Source organism: Coenobita brevimanus, chromosome 26 (assembly GCF_032717465.1).
Source record: "Coenobita brevimanus isolate Jiangsu-jjx chromosome 26, ASM3271746v2, whole genome shotgun sequence".
NCBI classification, from domain to species: domain Eukaryota; kingdom Metazoa; phylum Arthropoda; class Malacostraca; order Decapoda; family Coenobitidae; genus Coenobita; species Coenobita brevimanus.
The window spans coordinates 16337481-16361964 of record NC_136979.1 but is presented as its reverse complement, the minus strand read 5'-3'; the positions used below and the strand labels follow the sequence as shown (position 1 = coordinate 16361964).

At 46.0% G+C, this 24484-nt stretch overlaps 1 protein-coding gene across 1 annotated transcript in view; it reads right to left on the bottom strand.

Moving 5' to 3' along the window:
- Positions 1–19276, bottom strand: part of LOC145393981 (uncharacterized) — a 329636-nt gene extending 310360 nt beyond the window's left edge. Inside the window, exons 1-2 of the mRNA XM_080267954.1 lie at positions 18955–19276; positions 18469–18888 (exon numbers count right to left, since the gene is read on the bottom strand). Coding sequence (XP_080124080.1) covers positions 18469–18888; positions 18955–19276 — 742 coding nt within the window. The remainder of the gene's footprint in view (positions 1–18468; positions 18889–18954) is intronic.
- Between the last annotated feature and the right edge of the window lie 5208 nt (positions 19277–24484).

Here is a 24484-nt window from a genome sequence, read left to right as displayed (position 1 = left end):
CTGGGAAAAGGAGACAACAAAAATACATGTGAATAAACTTCTAGAATTTTACCTGCGTGTAAACTAAAGAAATTTTGGGAAATCCGATGACCTCTAACTTCAAATTTCTCGCTGTGGCAGGATGTACTGGTCAGATGGTTCCATTTGATTTTTTTTTTCTCTCATCTGGAATATTAATAAATATTCCTCGTTTTAAAATGTCAGATAAAAAAAAAAAAAAAAACAGTTATTTCTCGTTCGGTCAGTTTGTATTTGTAATTAAAATTTTTATTTCCCTCTTAGGTGATGGAATCAAGCTAAGGATTGTAATGGCTTATACTCAGCTCAGTTTAAGCTTAAAATTGACATCTCCATTTACTAACTGTATGTAACTGTATTGGCAGAAGGTGTGTTGCAAGACCCACCGCCTTCTTTTGTTGTATTAGCATTCTGTACTTTTTACAACAATAAATATTTCAGTTCAAATCTCCATCTTTAATGTCAGCTGCGACTAGGTTAAGAATACAGGGTGCTTAAAAAAAAGAAAAATGTTGACACATAAGACTAACGTTTGTAATGGAACCGAACTGACAGTACACCAAATCATGTCAACAAACATAATTATGTGCATGGCGGCAGAGTCAGTCTCCAGTTTTCTTTAACCTAAAGTCGTTCTCTTTGGCATTTTAATCAGTTGCAAAGGAAAGTGTTATGCTAAGTGTTATGGAGCGTGTTCTGGGTCCCGACTTCTCAGTTCCAGACACGGTGCGGTTCTGGGTTCCCGACCGGGTCAGTATCAGCAAGGAAGGAAAACACAGACACCACGGGTCAAAAGGCACACTTATATATTACCAAAAGACAAATATACACACCGTTCTATGAGCAAAACAGAAGAGTTACAATGACTCAAAATAGAGTTTTATGACAATAGCTCTCTAACTATCTCAGCAAGTCTGACCTTTACACGAAGTTACACCTTTCTGATATGGGGTTATATCCACACAGTGTCACAGGCAATATTCCGCAGATATGTCAGGCAGATGAAGTGCAGTATACACAGACAACACAGGTCAGTATATCCAATGTCTCACATACGACAATATATATATATATATATATATATATATATATATATATATATATATATATATATATATATATATATATATATATATATATATCAGATCCATAACTCTAGGTATCCGCGTGACATGTACGAGGTCCTAGTTAATATAATGTATCCGCGTGACATGGACGATACCCTAGGTAGTCTTACTCTATACACACGTTACATGGGTCAAGAATATATAACGTCTTACGCTGATCACCCGGGGGGGGGGGGCAATTAATGAAGTCTAGGGAGGGTAGATTCCGTGGGGACGGGGGTTGGGTGCATGACACGTATGAAGATATATATCCTGACCCTTAAGTTTAGGTATCCATGGGACATGTACGAGGTCCTAGCTAATATAATGTATCCGAATGACGTAGACGAAACCCTAGCTAACCTTAGGCTATTCATGCTCTACATAGGACGGGAATATATAGTGTCTTACACTTACCACCGGGGGGGGGGAGGCGGGAATAGTGTCTAGGGAGGATATGTTCACGTGGGCCCAGGGATTGGGGCCAGGGGAGGGAAGGGAGAATACACAGGGGAGGATTACACTGACGTCTGTTGTTCTGTGGGGGTGACACTGGGTGGGGTTCGTCACTGTAGGGAAACCGGCTGGTATAAGAGAGGTGTCGGGGACTCTGCCGGGTAGTATCACGAGTAATAGAGTTTACTATGGTACACAGGGGGGGAAATCACACTGGGGAGGGTTGGTCAATCCTGGGGGAAGTGGCATTACGGACTCGAGGGGGGGAAGTGTCACTGGGGAAGGGATCTGGCCGCACTAGGGAAGTACACAAACAGAAAGTCTATTATGCATGACTGTGGCGGAGGGGAGGACAGAGACCACGGGACATCAGGGACTACGCTGGGAGCTTCAGATGTCGGCCGGACGTGGGAGGTGGGCTACCCGGTGAGTAGTACAGGGGTGGGTGGTCTGTAGGGTCACCACTAGTCGTGTGGGGGAAGGAGCGGCCACTGTACACCCTTCAGCTACAGCCACATCTGGAGACAGCCTCGGAGCGTCAGCTATTGAGAGCACACCGACTGGCAAAGGAAGGAGGATTGGAGCCGCGACAACGGCCATTGTATGTGTCGGGGAGGGAGTGGCCATCATACGCCCCTCATCCACTTCCTCCTCCTCCTACGGGAGTAACACCACGGTAACGGCCATTGTACGTACCAGGGAAGGAGCGGCCACTGTACGCACTTCAGTTACTTCCCGTCGGGCAGGCAAAGCCGCGGTAATGGTGATTGTACGTACTGGGGAGGGAGCAGCCACCGTATGCCCCTCATCTGCCTCTTCCTCCTTTGGGAGCAGCACCACCACAACGGCCATTGTACGTGTAGGGGAAGGAGCTGCCACTGTACGCCCTTCAGCTGCTACCCATAGGAACTGCAGAACCACCACAACAGCAATCGTATGTGTGGGGGAAGGAGTGGCCACTGTATGCCCTTCATCCACAGTTCCTAGGGCTCTCCCAGAGGAGAAGGTCCCTTGGGCGGCCGGATCACCACCTCTCGTCTGCGTGGGACGCCATTCTCTCTCTCTCCCTCCAGGTGTGGTTCCCCAGAGATGCTGCCATTCCAAAAGTGGTGGCGTGGTCCTGTCCCGGTCCTGCAGCCTACCCCTGGACGACACCGGCCCCTGACGGACGCCCGGCAGAAGAGGTGCCGCAGTTCACTCCTGACAGCACCCCACTCTGTAGGCGACCGCAGCATCCGGACCCCCAGGGCCAGTCAGCAGGCCCCAGAGCAGGACCGCCTGGGCCCCATTCTCCCACGGCCCTCTGCCCGGAGTAAGAGGCGGCAGGCCCGTCTCCTGAAGTTGTTTGGACCCAGCCACCTACCAGGTTAAGGCGCCCAGACAGGAGGGCCTCCCCGCACCCCACCGACAAGGACCCAGGACGAGGGCCACCTATCAGGTCGAGGCCCCCAGACGGGAGGGCCTCCCTGCACCCCCCTGTCGAAGCAGGCCCGGGCAACGACGCCCCTGTGGGTGGTCCATTGCCTCCTGCAGGAGGGCTCTCCAATAGGGCCCCCTCCCACGCCCGGGCACCATCTCTGTTAGCCCAGGAACCAAGAGCATAGTGGCTACTTCAACGCATCTCGTACGTTGTGCCTAAGTCAAAACCACAGAGACAGGAGTGAAAGTGACAGTGAAACAGTGAGGACAATAGTATAAAGTGACACACAGTATACGTGAATGCCCAGGCAGAAAGTAAGGGTCAGTAAGCACGGACATTAAGACGATCGGATGTAAGGAAACATTGTGTCTATACCAGTTGCGCACCAAAAGGAAACAAAACCAGTGAAATAGTGTTGCCGCGGCTATGTGGCAATTCCGGGTGCCGCGACTCGCGCCACAACAAGTGTATAGTAATATTAACCAACCTGACCCTTTATTCCATCCGCCCATAGTGCATCCGGTCCAGAATATTAAATGACAATTATGCCCTAATTATAATACCTATGTCGTGCTCTAGCAACTATCAATCTGTGTACATATGAATATCACCATACTCTGCCCTTGACATCTTTGTGTAATTGTGTACGTCTTGTATTGGAAAGCCAAGTCTGTTATCCTGTCTATTCCATATCCAGTGTCTCTTTGTTATTATATTGTAAGGTGTTTTGAGCTAAGACAATAGATGTGTTAAGGTGTAATACCGAGTTTTTATGCCCTGTTCCTTTGTGGGTGCTTTTCTTCCGGTCCGGAAAGAGGACCCCGCTCAGTCGCGGGCGTTTTTAGGACGAGAGGTCGAACTAAAAACTCCCCGCATAATATATATATATATATATATATATATATATATATATATATATTAGAAGAGTAAGCAGTTTCACGGTTATTAATAAAAACAATAAAAAAGTAAATCACAGTGCAGAGGCATGAGTATTCATAAAAATCTGAAAGTGTAGGCTACTACACAAACAACAGTATTCTTCGTATTAAAATGGATGAACTGAGGGTTTTAATTTGTACAGAGGAAATAGTCGTTGCCGTTATTAGTGAAACTTAGATGAACACTCGAGAATATTTAACATTATCAGATAAATGGTTATGATATTTTTTGTAAAACCATCTCAGAAGAATGAGGGACGGGGTTGCTATTTGTGTAAAGGGTTAATTAAAATATTACAATAATGCCGATACTGAAATATATAGGGACACGTAAAGTGTCAATGTTGAATTTTATAACAGGGAGAAATTAGTTTTTGGAGCATTTTACAGATCTCCAAAATGAAGTAGGACAGATAGTAAACACAAATGGAAGGAAATAGCGTCACAGTCCACCTTAGCAATTTTTGTTGGGGATCTCCACCTGACAAGGATGAATTGGTGAAATCAGACAGGGGATGCAGAGACAGAGGAATTTCAAGAGGTGATTCAGGATAATTTCCTCTATCCGTATATCAGGGCGCCCACTAGAGGTAATAATATGCTAGATTTAGTTTTTTCTATGCTAGAGAGAGAGAGAGAGAGAGTTATCTAACAGAGAAAACGTCATTAATGATATATAAGTTCGTGGACGACTTACTAAGGGCGATCATGAAGAAATTAAGTTCTAATTTATTTGGGATGTTTGTTCTACTAAAAACAGCTCAACCGTTCCAAATTTTCGTTTAGGAGATTTTGATGTATTAAGAGCTTACATCAGACAAACTGGTTACTTGATATAGAGTCAGGTCAGTAGGGAATCTCAGATCATAGGTGACGGACAGGATATCGTCGCGTCATTGGAGGAAGCTCAGGTCTTATGAGGAAGACAGGAAAAAGGTGAGAATGTAGTTCAGGTGAAGGAAATTAACTCAGGTCCGGTACCAAGTAGCCGCTCTGTTTGTAAGAAATACGATGAGTTATTAAATACAATACACAGGGGCCAGGATAGATATATTCCTTGAAAAGCGTTTAGAAAAAATACTTCAGAACAGAGATGATTAAACAATAGATAAAATCTCTCATATGTGACAAGAAAGGAATATACAGAAAAATAAAAATAGGAGAGGAACACTTAGCCTATGAAACCGGTACGCGATTTTGAATAGGGAAGTAAAATATGAATTCATACAAGGCCGATGCTGCCTCAAATAGTTATCATTCTTCTCAGAGGTCTATGAGGCGGTAGAAAACAATAAAGCGTACCACATTATTTATCTGAGCTTTAGTAAAGATTTTGGTAGGGTCCCAGACGAAAGATTTGTAAGAAGGTGCGAGCACACGGTATAGATGGTGATTTCTTAAAACGTGGCTGAAAGGATGAAAGCAGAGTTTTAATAAATAGTACTAAGTCGGCTTGGGGATTAGTAACTTACGGTGCACCAATGGGATTAGTACTCAGCCATTTATTATTTATTCTGTACATAATTGGTCTAGACTTAGGAATCACTAGTAATATTAGTAATTTTGCCGATGACACAAGAGTAGGACGTATCACTGACTAGGCTGACGACTGTCTTAACCTACAAAAGGACCTCTGTATGTTATAGAATTGGTCTAAACATTGGTAGATGGAATTTAACGTGGAGAAATGTACTCAGCGTGGGTACGAAGGCTGGCGATACTATATATAACGTAGATAATAAAGAAATTAATAAATCGAAATGCTTCAGATAAAGGAATCATGGTTAGTTAAATTAAAATCCCCCTCTCCACTTTGCTGTAATAAATGATGGAAATCAGTTGTCTTGAATCCTTCAAATTTAGGCACGTCATTATGCAACAGCTTTTTCCAGTTACTGCCCAGCATTGTAATTTTAGTATCTTCCAAGACTTACCAAAATTATTACTGGCAGATTTGATCTTGCAATTCTTTATATTTTCAAGTGTCCTCTTGCCTCTTGTGTCTTCGGTTATGTCACTCATCTTCCATGACAACCAGAATTTCATCCAGATATCTTTGCCAATATATACTCTTGGCTGAATCAGGGCAGAGGTATTAGGTGGCAGGAATATTACTCTGCTCTTCCCATCACCACTGACAAGTTTGTCTGCATGAAAGTTTGCGGGTCCAATTGTAATGCTGTGTTTTTAAGGCGACTTCTCGTCGTAAAAACACGAGCACTGGAACGGGGTCCTTTTACTAGACCGGATGTAATGCACTAACAAAGGAACAGCTAGGGCATAAAAAGAGACAGCACACCGTATCACATCTATTGCTTAAGTTCTACTCATTACAGTGTACATACAACAATATTTGGCACATAATAGAACATTCATTCATTCATTCATTGCCAGACGCCATGTATCCCAGATAATAGAACAGAGATACAATATTACACTCGTTTACATAGCCTGATCCAATATATATTAATACGTGGCACAGGGCAGTCGTGGATATGCTTTACTGCTACTTAGATGGAATATCACTTCACTGTGGTTGTCAGTTTGGATTAATTATCGTGTCACTGGTGGATAATAATAAATGGGGGAGTCTCACTTTGGTTCACTGTGATCGGGAGTCTGTGGCGGAGATATTACTATAATAGAGGTAGGGTGCGGATGGCGACATTCGACACTGTCACAAAGTCGCGGGGGAACACTTCACTTGCCATTCGGCTCACTCACGCACCTACCTCTAGTTCCACAGAAAACCCCCCGTTTCCTTCCTATAGAGGGGGACTGAACTGTTTAACGCTTGCACACGAATTTCTATGATACCACTGTTTAATATATCTTTTATTAGACACTGCCACTGTGCATTGGATCACTGTCACTGTATTCGGGGTCACTGTCACTGTCACTGTTTTACCCTTGTTTCTTGGGTGGTTAAGTCACTGGTACTTACTGTCAGGGAGGCTCCCTTGTTTGGGGCCTCGACCTGAGGGGTGGCTCCTTCCTAGGGCCGCGCTGGTGGGGTGCAGGGAGGCCCTGTGGTCTGGGGGCCTCGACCTGATCGGGGGCCCTCGGGGCTAGGGCCGAACAGCCGGAGGATTCGGGCCTGCTTCCTCTGCTTCCGGGGAGTGAGGGAGCCTGGATCTCCGTCGTCGTGGACTGCGGTGGAAGGCCTGGGCGTCCTGGGACTGCGGGTGCTCAGGGGGAGAGGCGCCGTCAGGGCTGGGCTGCGGCAGCGTCTCCTGTAGGGCTCCGACAGGGCTAAGGAACGCCCGGGTGTGGGCGGTAAGTCCGCTATCGGGCCTTGCCACCACTCTAACACCTCCTCTTGGCCAAGAAGCCTGGACGGCGACGAAGGGCTCCCCGAAGGGAAAGAGGCTAAAGGGAGACTCACACTCTTCGTGGTTCCCTGAGTGTGTTCATAGGGCTGAGTTGGGGCTCTACTTCCCCTAGTGTGGTCTTTGGCTGGAGCCGTGAACTTGCCCGGCGTGCGAGGGACACCTATAGGGTGATCGAGGTCGCCCTTTCGCCGAGGCAAGAGGCCGTCGACGTGGTGTTCCTCCCGCAGTAGGAGACAAGCCGGAGTGAGGGGCTCAAGAGCCGCACTCTCTCCAATACGGACAGATCCTACCGTCAGGGAATTCTCCACCCTGGTACGTGCCCCAGCCGGAGCTGAGTGTCTGCCCGTACGGGAAACGACTAACGGAGAAACGGGATCACCCGTCTGCTCCGGCGAGAGGCCGGCCCCGAGTCGCCGCTTCCGTAATTGGGTAGCGCTACACGTACGGTAGCAGGGTCTCTCTACCCTGGACCGTATTCTGGCCGTAGCCAAAGTACAACTGGAGAGGGATGCACACAGGCAACTCTCCTCAGCGTGTTAAGGCCGGAGCCTGGGGTCACTTTCCCCTTTACACACTCTGTCAGGCCGTAGCCTGTGTCTATTTCTCTTTCTCTCTTATGGCCGTAGCCTTGGGCCTCTTCCTGCCCTTGGGCCTCTTCCTGCCCTAGAGGGTGTAACAAGACCGTCAAGACGGTGTTACCTGGGACTGACCTCTTTTCAGTCCCACCCCTGGTCTGACTCTGACGGTCACTACCCCGCCCGCACAGTAGTTCAGTTTGCCTGAACGCCTGGGGTTGGGGCACCTGCGGGGAATAGGGGCTCAGGGTCGGGATGCCCCGATGACCCTCTTGCCCGGGATCACTAACCTCACCGGTGTGTCCTCCTGGGGTGGTGGTGGTGTGGCGGCTCGGTGGTGGTGTGGGGGGTGGTGAGGTGGGAGGTCCTGCGGCGGGCACGGCGGGCATTTTACCAATATCTAGCAAAATAAGTGCTTTGACATCCTTTTGAACTATTTTCAGGGAGCCGGACAATTTAGACAGCTGGCAGCCTCTCTGTACGGCCATTTTTCCCAAAATTGCTTTTCAAACTTTTCTTGAAAAGTATAGCAGTTAGGGAAACAAATTAAAAACCGTATTATTCACCAACTCCTCTTCTTGCGAGTAAAAGCATCCCCAGGTCTGTAGGTGGTTGCGTTGATGAGTAAGGATGTGAATAAACGTAATTTTTGGCCGTGATGCAGGCTGTATTCGTGCGTGTACTCGTGGCCCTGACATTGGCTTTGCCCTCAACGTGATAACTTCTCCATTACTAGATAAACTTGACATAGTTACATCCAAGACATGTCCTATGGCACTATCAGTTAGCCCTTTCCTAGTGTAATGCTAGGTGTAAATAGACTCGACTGCTTGTTCCTAATACACCTAACGTGGAGCGGGGTCCTCTTTCGAGACCGGAGCTTAGTGCAATAAAGAGAGGCAGGACACAAAAACTCTAGGCAATAACCTTTACACGTATATTACCACAATCACACACAGGACAAATCAGCAGATATTACAACATAATATATAGCAATATAAAACCTTATCTAGAACATGTGTATCTCGCAGGATACTTGCTTATCTGATATTAATGCCAACACAATCAATCCTATTCAGGGTACAGTGAATATAGGCGCGCGCGGGGAGTGAGTCTCACAAGCGGGGGAAAAAGGGGGGAGAGGTGCGGGGAGTGACTTGTGACGGCTAGGAGGGAGTTATGGTAATACTGGAGAGAGGCAAGTATTAACAATGAGGATTACACGTTGTCCAATAGCAAAAGGACTTTGGTAATTGATTTTATTCTTGGTTTACACTTACACTAGATACTGGGACGAGAGAGTGTCGCACAGGATTTACGGGCAGCGGGAGTGGGGGAATATCACTAACACGTTCTCGCATTACTTCTTTAGAGCTCACAGCAGTAAGGGTGTAATACTACGGAGGAATTTCCAGGCGGCACAGTCTTACTAATTGTATATAAGGGATGTCACTCATAGATATAGTTCATCAGATCTTGGTTCGCACACTCCTTTATTCTCTCACTGTGATCTTACTTGCCCCGATATTCACTATATTAAGTCACTGCTCTATACTACACTGGACAAAGTCACACTTAACCTAAATCACTTGCACTGTTTCTGGGTAGCATCACACGCATTCATCGTGGGGGTAGGGCGGGAACACGCCGTTGGCAATCCTGCCGGGGTAGGGGCACCGCCAAGGGGAGGCGTGCCAAGAGGGCACGGGACAACTCGTAAGGACGTCCTCTCGCGTCCTGGGCTACCCGTGGCTTCCGGACTGGGCTCAGGAGTATGGCCCTCGGGACTGGGGCCGAATAGCTCCAGGAACCTCTGGTGTAAGTCTCGGCCGGAGGTGGGAGCCTTACGTCATCGTAGGGGCGTATGGAGACCGCACCCGGGTGTCCTGGGGAGGATCGGGAGAGACTGCGGACTGTGGTCTCCAGCGTCTAGGGACACCGACAGGGGAGGGCTGCGGCATCGGCTTACGCTGGGGCCGTCTCTACCGGGACACTTTCGGAGCGACAATAGGCCATCTCACAAGGGTGGGAGCGACAATAGGCCATCTCTACCAGGACACTTTCGGAGCGACAATAGGCCGTCTCACGAGGAGGGGCGCCGTCTGGAGTGTCTAGAACAACTCCACCCCTACCTGGTTCAACAATCCTACTCCGTGAAGGTAGTGTCCTTCTCCTACGGCGGCGACAGCATGGTGGCTGCATGACATAGGGGCGCACGGCCCGGGCTGACATATGTCGTTGTTGCCGGGGGTTGTTCCGACTGGTGGCTGCTACCCCATGGGGTCCGTGTGGGGGTGTCGGCATGTTCCCGGGCATACTGGGCTGTATCTTGCTTGCCCCGTTGTCGGGGGCACTATGGTATTCTTCTGTTTCCATTTCGGGGGCACTACGGTGCTCTTCTGTTTCCGTTTCAGGGGCACTGCTTTGTAAGTCACGCATTTTACCTAGTGTCTTTGAAAAGAGGTTTGGCAGAGACTGATAAGGCAAGGGGTCTACGTGAGGCAGGAATGCAATCGGACGAGTGGCTTACGAAAACATCGTCCTACACCTGGCAAAGTCACAGAGATGACTGAGGTATGCTTGACTCGGGTGCTGGGAGGCTCTTCCCACCCTTTGGTGACAAGATCAAGTGGTGGCCACTTCAAACAGTGGCGCAAAAACACTTGCAGTTATAGCCGTCCCCTAGCATCCCTGGCCCACCAATTTTGCATCGGATATAACCGTCCCCCGGCACATAGAGGTCAATCTGGGTGTTATTTATTTCAGGAACTGCAGACTTGAAAAACCAATCGTCAAAAGTAGATAAAGTGAACCGTGTTCTTTTGTCACTGTAGTAGATCACAAAGAGTTTGTGCATGCTCTCTTTCAGATGCTGTGTGAAGTACCCACTCGATGGAGCGACCTCAGCACACCCACCCCAAGAGAAGGCAATGGGGAGGGGATGCCCATCCCAAGAGGAGGCTATGGGGAGGTTCACAGGGGCCCCAAGCCACACCGGCCCACGACCCGAGCTACCTTATGTCCCTCTTCCACCCAGCCAGACCCACGGGAAGTGCATCGTCCAGGCACATTACCCTCTGACCAGGACATCACTCACCAGCGGGCTGGGACTTGTTTGTATACAGTCCCACATAAACCCTCGGCGGCAGAGTCCACTGGACCTGCCATCACAAGAGGAGAGACCACCGGTCCTCTTAGACCTACACACCCCAAGAGGAGCAGTGGCACTGTAGAGTCCACCGGACCTGCTGTAGAAGAAGAGTTCACCGGACCTCCTTCTGCCATCCATCTTTGGGGGCAGGGGCTTTGGAACGTCCACCAGACTTCCCCCATCTGCAGTCCCAGGGAAGGGAGCATAGCCATGGTAGAGTCCACCGGACCTGCCACAGAGGGAGAATCCACTGGATACCCCTCAGCTGCGACTTTCCCCCGGCAGCAGGACAGCGGTAGAGTCTACCAGACCTGCCGCAGGAGCAAGAAGTCCATCGGACTTCCTCCTCCTGCTGTCCCCGGGACGGGTAGTGCTCTGGCAGTGTCCAACGGACCTGTCAGGTGGAGGGAGAGTCCACCGGACCTTCTTCCTCAACACCTTGGGAGGGAGCCTGGGTAGAGTCCACCGGACCTACCAGGCAGAAGGAGAGTCCACTGGACTTCCTTTCTCTGCCCCAGAGTGGAGTTCCAGCAGAGACCATTGGACCTGCCAAGCTGAGGGAGAGACCACCGGTCATCCCTCCTCTGCAACCCCTGAGGCTCCCTGCAAGGGAGACGTCCCTGGCTTGATCCGCCCTTCCAGAGGCTGAGTGAGGTGCCCCTCATGCTCCCCCTGTACCACAAAGGGTGGAGAATGCTCCCCTACAGAACTCCTGTTGGAAAGTGTCTGGAGCAGACCTGTCGTGAGCCTGGGTGTCCTGTCCCTGCAGCCGAGCCCCCGACGTCCCCAGCAGCTGTTGGACTCCCCGAGAGCGAGCAGCCACAGACGACCCCTGACGGCCTCCCCCTCCTGGCAAGACCACAGCCCCAGGACCTCAAGGGGCGCCCTGATAACCCCAGGCCCAGACCCTCTACCAGGACTCCCACCACAGCCAAAGGCAGGCACCGAGCTGTGCGCCTACTAGCCCTATTTGGACCCAGTCCCGAAGGCCACCACACCCCTAAGGTCCCCACCAGGAATGGGCCTCCCACCATGCCGCCCTCCAGCCTACACCGAACACCTGAGTGTGCAGCCTGAGATCAGCACCTCTCCCAAGAGCAAACCCCTGACGGCCCTCCTCCCACACCTATCTTCCACCTGCACCTACCTGTGATATAAACTCCGTGTAATCCTTATGTCTCATATATAGTGTTCAACTGTGTGCTGTACTGTGCATGTCCACTGTATAAGGTAATATACGTGTAAGACTGGCTAGCCTGTGTTTGAGCTCTATTCCTCGGTTGCCTGCTCTGTTCCAGTCCTGAACAAAAGAACCGAAGTCCATGCTCATATCTTGAGTTCAAGAAGCTGAACCTAGAATACGCTGCATAACACTATGGGTGACCTGATTTTCCTTTAATAACCAGCTTGAAACAGTGCACGCCATCTGCATTCACACTAAAGCATACAGAGAAACATTCCTTGGTCATCTTTAGGCAAGGGGTGGAATCTTCGTTCTTCGGTGTCTGGGTACTGTTAAGTAGTTTGTGCCAAAGGAGACCAGTTTTGTTGACATTGTACACTTGAGATTAGTGCAGCACTTCCTTTTTAATCAGCTCATTCAGAGTGAGTCGGAATTGTTCATCATCTGCTGCTGCACTCCCAGCCTTTCCAGGAAGTTTCCTGTTTCCCAGCCCATGCCCATAGCACAATCGGCAAAGCAAGCCATCACTTCCCATGAATGGTATGTCCAGGTTCTCGGCTAATTACCACAACTCTTCCTAGTGATGGCGTGATGGCCTGGATCACTATTTTGGTAAAGTTCGCCCATATCAGCTCCGGGACGATCTTGGGTGTGATACTGGCCACTGCTTTGCCCAAGAGGGGTAGGGTGATTGCTATTTTCTGTTTCTCATCCTCGAACCCTATATCTAGCAGCAGTTTGATATATGGATAGGTATGTGTGTATGTCCCATTGTTCCTGGTCAAATTTAGGTAATTGCACGTGAGGTTTTGTTGCCATTTTTGCTGTTATCCCTGTTTTGCTCCTCCCTGTATTCTGCCCGGGTCAAGAACCACCGCTGGCCACCAGTGTTCTGGTAGGTGTTTTTAGGCCGCCTCCTCGTCCTAGAAACACCAGCTATAGAGCCGGGGTCGTCTTTTGAGACCAGAGCTAGAACACTGAGCGAGAAGAGCAGGACATAAAAACTCTGGACAACTCCAGTATACAATATGAATGTGAGTTATACACAATACAATATGAATGTGAGTTATACACAATACACTATTCAATATCAAATGTACTAGACAGACTAGAGGGCTGCAACTGGTTTGTGTGGTGTTAGTATCGCTCAGGATACTATCCAGTTGTAAGGGCACCAAATGGACACTTGCACAAGGTGATGGTAGGTTTCACACAGTCTGTTACTTGGGCTTGAGTACACAATCTGAATGTAGTGCCACGCCGTATACTATGTGGTGGTAGGGACACTAGGTAGACACAGTACACAATATGAATATAGAGACACACAGTACATTATGCAGTCACTAGAGCACTAGTTCGGCACTGTATACAATCTGAGCACTATTGTCAAAATATACACTGGGCAGTCATTGTTACACTGGGCAGGCTGGAGGGCTCTGGCTAGGCTGCAGGAGCCAGATGGCCCTCAGGTGTCGGCCAGGTGTTGAAGGGGTCACATCTGGTGTCCCCTCTCTTAAAGGGCCACGGGACGACCCTCAAAGTGACGTCGTCTGCTGTGGGTTGCGGTTGGGCGTGGTGAGAGGCCCTCTACACGTCACCTGGTCGTCTCTCACGGGCGCCGGCTGGACTGCGCACACTCACAAGGACAACACAGATCCTCGCCACACTCCTTCCAGGCAGGAAGGCTCCTCCTAGGGGCTGCCTCTGTGGAGAGAAGCGGAGGAACGTCCTGCTCGGCTACAGGAGGGGTGAGCTGAGCAAGGGTCGTCCTCCACTGAGGAAGTCACAAGGGATGAGAGACTTTGGTGGTGGTGTCTCTCCCTGGCGCAGCTAGAGGCCATCGCCAAGGCCCCATGGGCAACAGGGGTAGAGCGGCTAGAGGCTGTCCCTTCCCTGTCAGTGCAACTAGAGGCCGTCACCGGGGGCCGACTTCCTGACAGGACTGTGGGCGAGGTGCAGCTGGAGGCCGTCTCCAGAACACGGGTGTAGCTAGGGCCATCACTGGTGTCCTGCAAGGGAAGTGAAGTGCGGTTGAGGTGCGGGCGGAGGCCATCACCTGCCTGTTGGTGTGGCTGAAGGCCATCACCGGTGTCCTACTCCCGGGGGCAGCTGCAGAAGGAGAGGGGACGTACCTTGCTCTCCCCGGGTGCGGCTGGAGGCTGTCACCAGTTTCTGCAGAGGGGGGGGGGGTTGGCAGCACTTGAGTGGCTAAAGGCCATCCCTGTTATTGTGCGGCTACAGGCTGTCACTTGGCTCGTGTGGCTACAGGCCGTCACGTTGTGTGTGCGGCTAGAGGCCATCAGTTGTTTTGTGTAGCTACAGGTCATCACGTTGTATGTGCGGCTACAGGCCGTCACAGGGGTGTTGCTAGGGACTGAATATTCAGCCCCACCCCGAACCTGTCAAGGGATGGTCCGGTTGGAGGGTAGGGTACTCAGACTGCGACATTCCCGCTGGGTCTGTTCCGGGGAATAAGGGCACAATGCAGTTGGGGACATTGGTCCATACTGCCTTGGCAACGCGCACACCCTCAGAGCCCCTCCGTGGTTGCCTCCTGGGGGGGTGTCGCCATGTCCCGGTGGTGCTCAGTTGCCACAGTCGGTATTTCACACCTCATACCTTGTTGCCAGATGTACAGTAATACCACATACCATGAGCCAAAGTTATTCACTTTGTAACCAGTTTACCATGACAATTATCTCAAACTGAGCAGTCATAGTTCAAAGCTGTTTAGAATAACTTACAGCCATGTTTGAAGGCATTAAGAGATGATGAAAAAGAAATGCGGTGGTAAAAAACAGGAAAGTAAAAGTAGCATGCCATGTGCGTATGGCAGCATCTCATGTTAGCTGGCAACCACAAACTACAAGGGGTGGGCACCCACCACCCCTCCCCGTCACTATTTGTCACGTTGCACCAGAACATTGCATTATGAGTGACACATCTCCCCTGTCTTCGCCTCGCCACCCTACACTCCACCATACTCCAAAACTTCTTGGCTGCTGACAGACAGATAATTTAGTTAAACAAGCTGAGTGGAGAGGTCAGATTGTGTGACCGACGGTAAGATGTGCTGACTAAAATTGTAAATAAATGAATATATTTTTTAATAAACCAAGCCCTTTACCTAGCTAGGAAATAGAATTAAGATCTTTCATTGCCATGGCAAAGTAATAAGTTTCACAGTAAGTATGGATAAATAGTTCATTTAGGTAACTAAGTACCTAATACTGTAACAAGTTTTTCATTTAAGTAAATAAGCAGCTAAATTACTTGTTTTCCGGTAAAGACAACATGAAAGAAAATGTAGTACAAAGATGTAGAAATACTAAAGTAATAGGATTTGAGAATAAGTACTAATAGGTTAGGTATATTACATACGGAAAAAAAATATATATATTAGCATTGGAGTCAATGACTTTGTCTCCCATCCTCACCTGAGAACAGTGTATGAGGATTGGTTCATGTAGGTAGATAAGTAACTATGTTTACCAGACCCAGTAAAATGTAGTAGATTTTAATAGTAATAGATGCCTTGCTAAGTAGGAAACAAAAAAAAATTATCACTGAAGTGGCAATACCAGATTCCCACTTCTTCCTTCAACCAGAAGGGTAGTATAAGTAGGCATATTTCAGGTAGGCTGGTGAATAATGTGGTTAATATACCAAGACAAAAAAACAGTAGACACACTAAGTGGTAATAATAACTTATACTTAGTAACTATGAAGATAGAAAAAAATATATATATATATGAATGAGGTGGCACTTCCCACCTCACCCACCCTGCATCCTTGACCAATTTCTCCCTTCCCCTTCCTTTCCTCCTCTTTCTCTCCCTTCATTTACTTTCTCTCACTTTCTTCCTCCTTTTCCCCTCCTTTATCCCCATCTCTGGTGATATGGCTCGATCATTAAGTGTGTGGATGAAGAATGTGGGGAACAAGGGAGGAGGCGAAGATGTGGGGGTAGCTGGAGGCCTATGTAAGAGGCAGTGTACAGGGCAGGTGAGGGGGGTGCAAGAAGTGTTGGGTGGTGGTGCTGTGGTGATCCTGTGTCATGTCCCTGACTGAAACTGAGCAGTAGAGGTAATGAAAGAGGACAGTAGTGTTGTTATATAGAAGTATCTTGGGGCTTAGTAGGTATTTTTGAGTCAAGTTGGTGAATAATGTGGTTACCAGACTAAGAAATACAGGAGACACATACATCATATGGTAATGATATTACTTTAAAAAAAAAAAAAAAAAAAAAAAAAAAAAAAGTAGCTTTGGAGGTGGCAGTCCCATCTCCACCCACACCCTCAATGCTTGGCCAACTTTTCCCCTCCTCCTTTTTTCCTTCACTATTTTGCCCTTCCTCCTCCTTCTACCTTCTCTATCACTGTGGCATTGATGGTGTGTCTTGGTGAGTGATGGAAGTAAAGGAAATTGTCAAGTAGGAGATACAGCAAATAGCATGTGGGAACTGACAGTGCCGGTTAAGGAAGGTTGGTGGAAGGGCAGAATAAAGGTGATGGAGTGAGAGGTGGCAGGTGCAGGGTAGTGGCTGTGCTGCAGTGTGATGAATCAGAGACAAGAGGTGTGAGGTAGATATAGAAAGGAGATGGCAGAGTTGTCATATGGATAATTATCATTGTGCATGAACCTTAGGACTTACTTCAGTTCTCACAGTAGGGAAAGTTTTGGGCAGTCTTACCCATTCCTCCCCTCCTCTCCCTCTTTCCACAGGTAATACTACTTTTATTGCCACAGCTTAGTAACAATAAACTTTCTTGAACACAAAAGGTGTTGTACCCATGCAAGTGTTTTTTAAAAAATCTAATTCTATTGAGGTTGAAGGCCACACCCTCAAACCAGCCAATACTTCGACAGTCATGCTGACACTGTTTTTATTATCAGAGCTATGTAAATAATAGTTGCCACAATCCTTACACAGAATTAGGATGCCATTGTACCTATCACTGGGGAGGGTGACCATGTCCTCAACCTAGCCTGTCACTCAACTTCCAAAGCTATTTATGCTTTTATTTTTACAGGCAGTAAATAATGCTAATACCACACTAAAAACGATAATTTATGCTGTCATCAATATGATTACATCCAACATCAGTTTTGTATAAGGCAAAACAAATCAGAAGAAAAAAAAATGCAATTTCTTGTTCTCCACATCTAGGCTTCATTTCCAAATTTCACCCCATCGTGGGAGGTAAGTTGTCAGTTTCCTGCCAAAACTGTAATATCCGACCGCAATACAATATCTCCGAAGGTATAAGGGGTTATTTGAAAATATTTTATGCAAACGTGCCTTGCATTTCCCAAACCTATGATGTACATTTCATCAATTTTCTCAAAGTTCACTTAATTTGCCATATTGTGACATCACAGAGCCTCTTCTGCACATTCCCTGTCACAGTTAACCCCTGATGCGCTGATTTGTATGGTAGTCTGCTTCACCTTCGTAAACTGTACTTCACATAAGGCTTGTAGACTGATCTGTGCAGACCTTCACTGTGCCTCATATGAGCTGTACAGCACCGCAAGGGTTAAAGGGTTAACAAGTGATTGGACCTTGAATTTGGCTCTCTCTTGTACTGTGATTTTTCTCTAGGAAGGAACAGTTATTATGGGGTCGTGGCCTTTGGTTCCTTCTTCCTCACAAAAAAAAAAAAAAAAAAAACTAAAGCTATAATGTAATTATTGAAGTTACATGTTCTACATCACTGTCCTAAGTTTAACCTCTAATATGTCAAGCCTTATGCGGGGATACCTGGCGTAAAACTAAATTATTTATAGTATTATTATGCCTGTATTCTTTTGCCACAACTACAGGGGTGACCAAACGCAGTGTTTGTTCATATAAAGCTAAGAGTCGCTGAACCTCTAAATCATCTAGTATGTTCCCAGCAGAGCATTATGGGTATCACTCCCTGTGGGAGTGGGGTAAACCAAGGTGTTCTTTGTCTTTTAATAAAAACCCTTTCCTTGCAGAACTGATGATATCAGTAAATGTTTGATGCATCTGACTGGGGGCTTTATGACTGCTCAATCACTTACTTTGATTTACTCCAAATTACAAAGACTTGGCATTACTGCTACTGAAAATATAGAAATTGCAAGTAAGTGCCTAATGCCTCTAATATAATTAGTAAGTGCCTTGTAAGACTGCTTTGTAAATGAAATAGCTTACTACATTTATCATATATAAATTCTCACTCAAGCATGAACTATTAAGTACTTGCTGAGTTCACTTCAGGTACTAAATATTTCACTGGCACTTGAACTCTTCACTCACCTGAGTGAACAAGCAAATGTCTTTTTAGGTTACTTTTCTGAGCAAAGAATTTACCACATTCCTCACACTCGAAGTTCTTTACACCTGAATGTATTAGCAAGTGCTGGATAAGGGCACTTTTCCTCCCAAACAGTCTACCACATTCATTACACACAAACTCCTTCACTCCTAAATGTATCAGTAAATGCTTTTTTAGATCACCTTTAGAACCAAATTGCTTACCACATTCCTCACACTTGAATTTCTTCACTCCTGAATGAATAAGAGAGTGATCATTGAGATTACTTTTATATATAAAGAGTTTACCACATTCATCACACTTGAATTTCTTCACACCTGAATGAATTGGTAGATGCTGGGTGAGGCGGCTTTTCTGGCTAAACTCTTTACCACATTCATTACACTTGAATCTCTTCACATCTGAATGAATTAGTAAGTGTTGGGTGAGGTCACCTTTTCTCCAAAACTGCTTACCACATTCACCACACTTAAATTTCTTCACTCCTGAATGAAGTTGTAAGTGTTGCTTGAGGTTACTTTTTGTACGAAACAGTTTACCACATTCACCACACTCAAATTCCTTCACTCCTGAATGAACTGCTGTGTGTCGAGTGAGGTGACTCTTGTAATTAAACAGCTTACCGCAATCTAAACATCTGAACTTCTCAACTTCAGTTGAGGGGGTGTATGTACCTTGGACAATCCCATAACTGACAAATATTTCCTCACTCACCTCATACAACTTCACATCTGGTTCTACCTTAACCTCCTGCTTTAATTCCTGATTCACTTCAACCTCTACCTTCATATCTGGTTTCTACTTAATCACTTGCTTCAGTTCCTCATTCTTTTCAAACTCTGACATCATATTTGGTTCTTTTTTTATCACCTACATTACATCCTTTCTCCTGCCTCTTCCCATACATCAAATGCTTCTTGTCTTCCAGTAACGGACGGTAACATATAACACACAAACTTTTGGTTGACGTGCCTGTTGCAAGATATGCTCTGACAATGAAATTAAATATTCTTTTGGGCAGCAATACAAGCTGTGAACCTATACGTGTCTACACGTAGCATTTACATTTCAGGCAATTTCCTGATGACCACACTGTTGATGTGTCTGCTTCACCGACCTGACTTCAGCTGTGGACCTGGAACAAGAGGTGCCATTAGACCATCATTTCTGTGAGCTGGATTATACTGTATAGGGCTTTGTACACACACAGTCTGGAGGAACACCATAAAGGTATGTGTCATGCCATAATTTTTACCTTACAGCTGGGGTCAGCAGAGTCCAGGTCAGCTGCCCTGGTGCACTGACTGCTGGCTACTTTGTACATTTGACATCCACTCTTCAGCTGCATTGTCACCATTCACCTGAAACACAGCACAGTTCATTATACAGTAATCCCTCAATTCCTTGGGCCACAAACTCCCAAAAGATGCCAATGTTCACCTGATAACGCAAAGTTGGTCACCTCTTCCCACCTCACACAGTCATATACTTTCTAAACTCCCTTCCATAATAATTATTAGTGAACTGTACATAAATTCTGCAATATTTTAATCATTAGTTATTGTACCAGTTTTCTAGACATGATTTACCAAGAAAAATATTGCAGAACAGTTACTATCTCTCTATCTGTTGCCAGACACCTTAATCCCATAAGAGGTGGCCACAGACAAACTGCCTCCATGTCGACCTGTTGCCCTGCTCCCAGCTCACACCGCCCTCTCTAATATACCTCTCCACTCCATCCCTCCATCTCATCCTTGGCCTCCCCCTTCCTCTCCCCCCACTCCACCTTACTCACATACACTCTCCTCGTCAGTCTTTCGCTCTCCATCCTCTCCACATGTCCAAACCACCTCAATGTGTTTCTCCTAGCGCTTCCTATCACATCCACATCCACACCACAATGCTCCTTCACTTCCTCATTTGTCAGTCTGTTTCTCCATGTGACCCCACGTGCTCCTCTCAAATAACTCATTTCCACTGCTCTCACTCTTGACTTCTGTCCCTCCAACAAGGTCCAAACTTCACTTCCATATGTTAGAGTTGGTATCACAATACTGTCATGTAGCAGCTTTTTCACTTCCATGCTCACTTTCCTGTTTCTTATCACTGCTTTCTGGGAACCAGCAACATTTCTTCCCTGCTGCACCCTTTCAAGCACTTCACCCTCCAAACTTCCATCCTTATCACATTACCCAAGTACTTAAACGTACTCACATTTTCCATTTCCTCCTCGTCCAGCCTCACTGTACATTTGCTGACTTCACTTCTCTCGAAGACCACAACTTTACTCTTCCCTACATTCACCTTTAGATTCTGTTTCTTACACACCCTTCCAAACTCATCCACCAAGCTTTGCAGCTCCCCTTCATCCTCACTTAACAACATAGTATCATCTGCAAACAACAGTACAGGTAGTTTCCACACACTGCCCTCTTTCAACAGGGCCACTCCAACATCCACTGCCCTACCTTGTATCTCTTTTATACATCCATATACAGACTGAACAACCATGGAGACATGACACATCCTTGTTTCAATTCAACCTTCATATAGAAAAATTCACTCAGTTCACTATCCACATGCACTGCAGCCTTAGCACCCTCGTGCATACTCTTCACAACCTTCAACAACTTCCCATCTACATATATTCTTAATACTTGCCACAATCCTTGTCTATCCACCCTGTCATATGTTTTTTCCAAATCCATGAAGGCTGCATAGAACTTCTTTCCCTTCTCTAGAAACTTTTCTACTAAATATCTAAGAATGAATGTCTGATCTAAACAACTTCTTCCTTTCCTAAATCCTCCCTGTTCTTCTCCAACATAAAACGACAAGTGGTCCAACAGCATTCATCACATAACAAGTCTTGCTGCATGTTTATTTTGAAATGCCTATCATGTAGTTTTCAAAATGATTAATGCTTCATCTGGCAAATGCTTAACCTGTGGAGAACGACCATGCTTCCATAGGTATCGGGTGCCAAGCAACAATTTGTCTGAAATTTCGAGTTTTACAGAATTCAATGAAACACACATCATCATCTTGGACATGTTTGCGCACATCCGGCATTATATAAATACGACCACATAAAGTCATGTGGTGGTGAGATAAAATGGCCAGAAGATGAACAGCTGGTGGCGTGAGCAACCCACCACCCGTGGTGACTGAAGTAGGCCATTGTCCGGGAAAATCAGCCCATATTTACCATGGCCTTGGCAAGGATCATGTGATTACTATATCATCAACCCTCTCTCTCTCTCTCTCTCTCTTTCAAATTACGATAAATTACCTTTACCTTACGCACTGCTGACAAAGCATACGTTATTATACAACTGAGGCCTCTTTCTCTCTCTCTCTCATACTACGATGAATTACCTTTACCTTATGCACTGCCGACAAAGCATATGATATTATACAATTTAGGCCTACCCGTAACTCTCTCTCTCTGAGAGAGGAGGGAGGGAATGGAGAATAAGGGAGACAAGAGGAACAGATGTTTATGCCTTATCTCCTCACTCAAAGGGACGCTCCTTTGCCATTCCCGTATTTGTTCTCTCTCTCTCTCTCTCATGTGTGTATGTGTGTGTGTGTGTGTGTAGATCCCCTAGCACCTGGCAAGGGGTTGGCTGCGTCACAGGAGGAAAATTAGTGCGCGCTCCATGGTGACCGCGCGCGCGCATATTCTGAGCATATATGGAGCAGTGCATGGGTAGTATTGAAAGTTGCCTCCTGCCCCTATATCCCATACAAATTTCAGCCACCTACTCCTCGTGGCGCGGTTTTGGTATGCCTTTGAAAATCGTGCTCATATGAGGCCTATCGCTTTTGACTCTAATAAGTCCAAAATGAGGCCTATCGCTCTCAACGCGTTAAGTGAATGTGCCTGATGTTACTTATGAAAAAAGTACAATTTTCAAAACCAGAAACATCAGAAGGTGAAACTGTCAGCCGAAATCGCGGGCGCCAAATAAGCCTAACTCATGGTGCATGAGGTCAGTGCAGACAAATGTAAATTGATCTGTACTAATATTTTGCATTCGAGCAGCTTTATATTACTTGTGTATAGATATATGAATGTAACTTTTTCACATATTGAAACAGTATGGAAAGAGTATGAGTCAGAGTGATTAACTGGTGTTAGAGCTATGAGAAATATTCATCCCAAAAATGAGATGCTATGTTAAAGTTTCCATTCCAACCACAATACCTTTCATGAGACAAGCGTATCATTGCATATGGTCTTCGCCTGCGGTCTACTAACATCTTGCAATCAAATTACTTTATATTAGTTTCATATATACTGTGGGTAAATGTAGATGTTGTATGTTCATGATTTGGTGTCGTTGCAGAGAATGAAAGGGAGGTGGAGGAAAGATTTAGGAAGTGAAGAGATGGCATAGGGCACAAGGACTTAAGAGTAAATGCAGATAAAATAAAAGCGATGGTATCTAGGGCTGGTGGTGGTACTGTCAAAGAGGTAGGAGAGTGGTCATGTGCGATCTGCCACAAGGGCATGGGAAGCAACTTCATCTTGTGCAGTGTTTGTGATAAGTGAGTGCATAAGAGATGTACGTAGTAGTATTAGAGGTAGCAAGCCTTAGGATTTTCCTTAGTCCAGGGTTATACTGTACCTAGTGAAGTCATGTGTCCAAAATAAAATGTGCCTGTACAATGAGGATGAGCACTACTGACAGTGCAACAACACTACCACAATCTGAACAATGCGCATTCTAGGCTGCGGGTGGCATCCCCATCCCTGCCAAACTGGTTGCAGCCGAATTAGAGGAGCACACCACAAGCAGCAGTGGCTGGCCTAGTTTTGAGTGGCTTTCAAGGTTAGGTTTTGTGAGAGTCTGGTTAATGTCACTGAGGGGTCTTGTTCACCCTCTAGTTACTGTACATTCCTAATTTTGATATTCCTTGGTTTTTCTGATCTTCATGTCTTTCGATCAATTTCTACTGCTTGTAAATGACTTGTTTTTGCTGGAGGGGGGTGAGCAGTGGGTCAAAAATGGTAAAACAGGGCATTCATAATAAAAATGGCCATAAAAAAAACATTCAAAACACGTGAAAAAACATAAGACAAGCTGGATCTCAAAACTAAAATAGATGGAATGTTAATTAAAAAAAAATCCACTAACCTAATCTAACTTCATGAGGTAGCTATCTGAAGCTTCAATTATTAATTTTTTTTTCCTTTTGGCTCAGACACCCAAAGGGTTTTCTGGTGCATTCTATGACATTTTATCATCAACAAGGTGGTGGTGGGGGACTTATTTCTGGATTTTCCATGACAAATGCATATTTAAGGCATATCATGACCATGAAAATTACTCACCATGACTACTGTGCATGGATCTGGGCTCATAGTAACTGAAATTTATGAATTTCTTAATTTTATTCATAATTTTGGTTGCTTTGACTAAAACACTGTTCATAAAAACTCTTAAGGTTAAAATTTCACTTAACAGACAACACATTTAAGCTGCCTCATGAAGTGTTGTAATAAGCCTCAAGAATTCTTAAGTTTCAAACATGGCTGAGCAACAATGACCTCAGTTACACTAAGTGAAAACTTTTCACCCTTGGAAATTTTTTTTGGAGTTTGAGGACTCAAAACTTACCAAGAAGACTGGACTGTGCAGGGTACTTCCAAAAGGTAAGCTGAACAGCATAGCTAACCAAGTGTTACCCTTTTAACAAGGATTTTGGAATTATTTAAGTTCCTACTTTCCACATTCTTTCAGTCATACTATACCCATAGTTTAACAGAACAGTGTGACGAATTACCGAACTGATGGTCGTCTACCGAATCAGCAATAATAAATGGAAAATTTTAAACTTTTCATCACCTTATATGTTCATAAACACCTAATTATCTCAAACATGGTCAAAAAAAAAAAAAAAATAAAAAAATAATAATAATAATAATAATAATAATAATTCAAGATTCAGAGTAAAAATGAGACAAGTTCACAAACACTTCCCCTT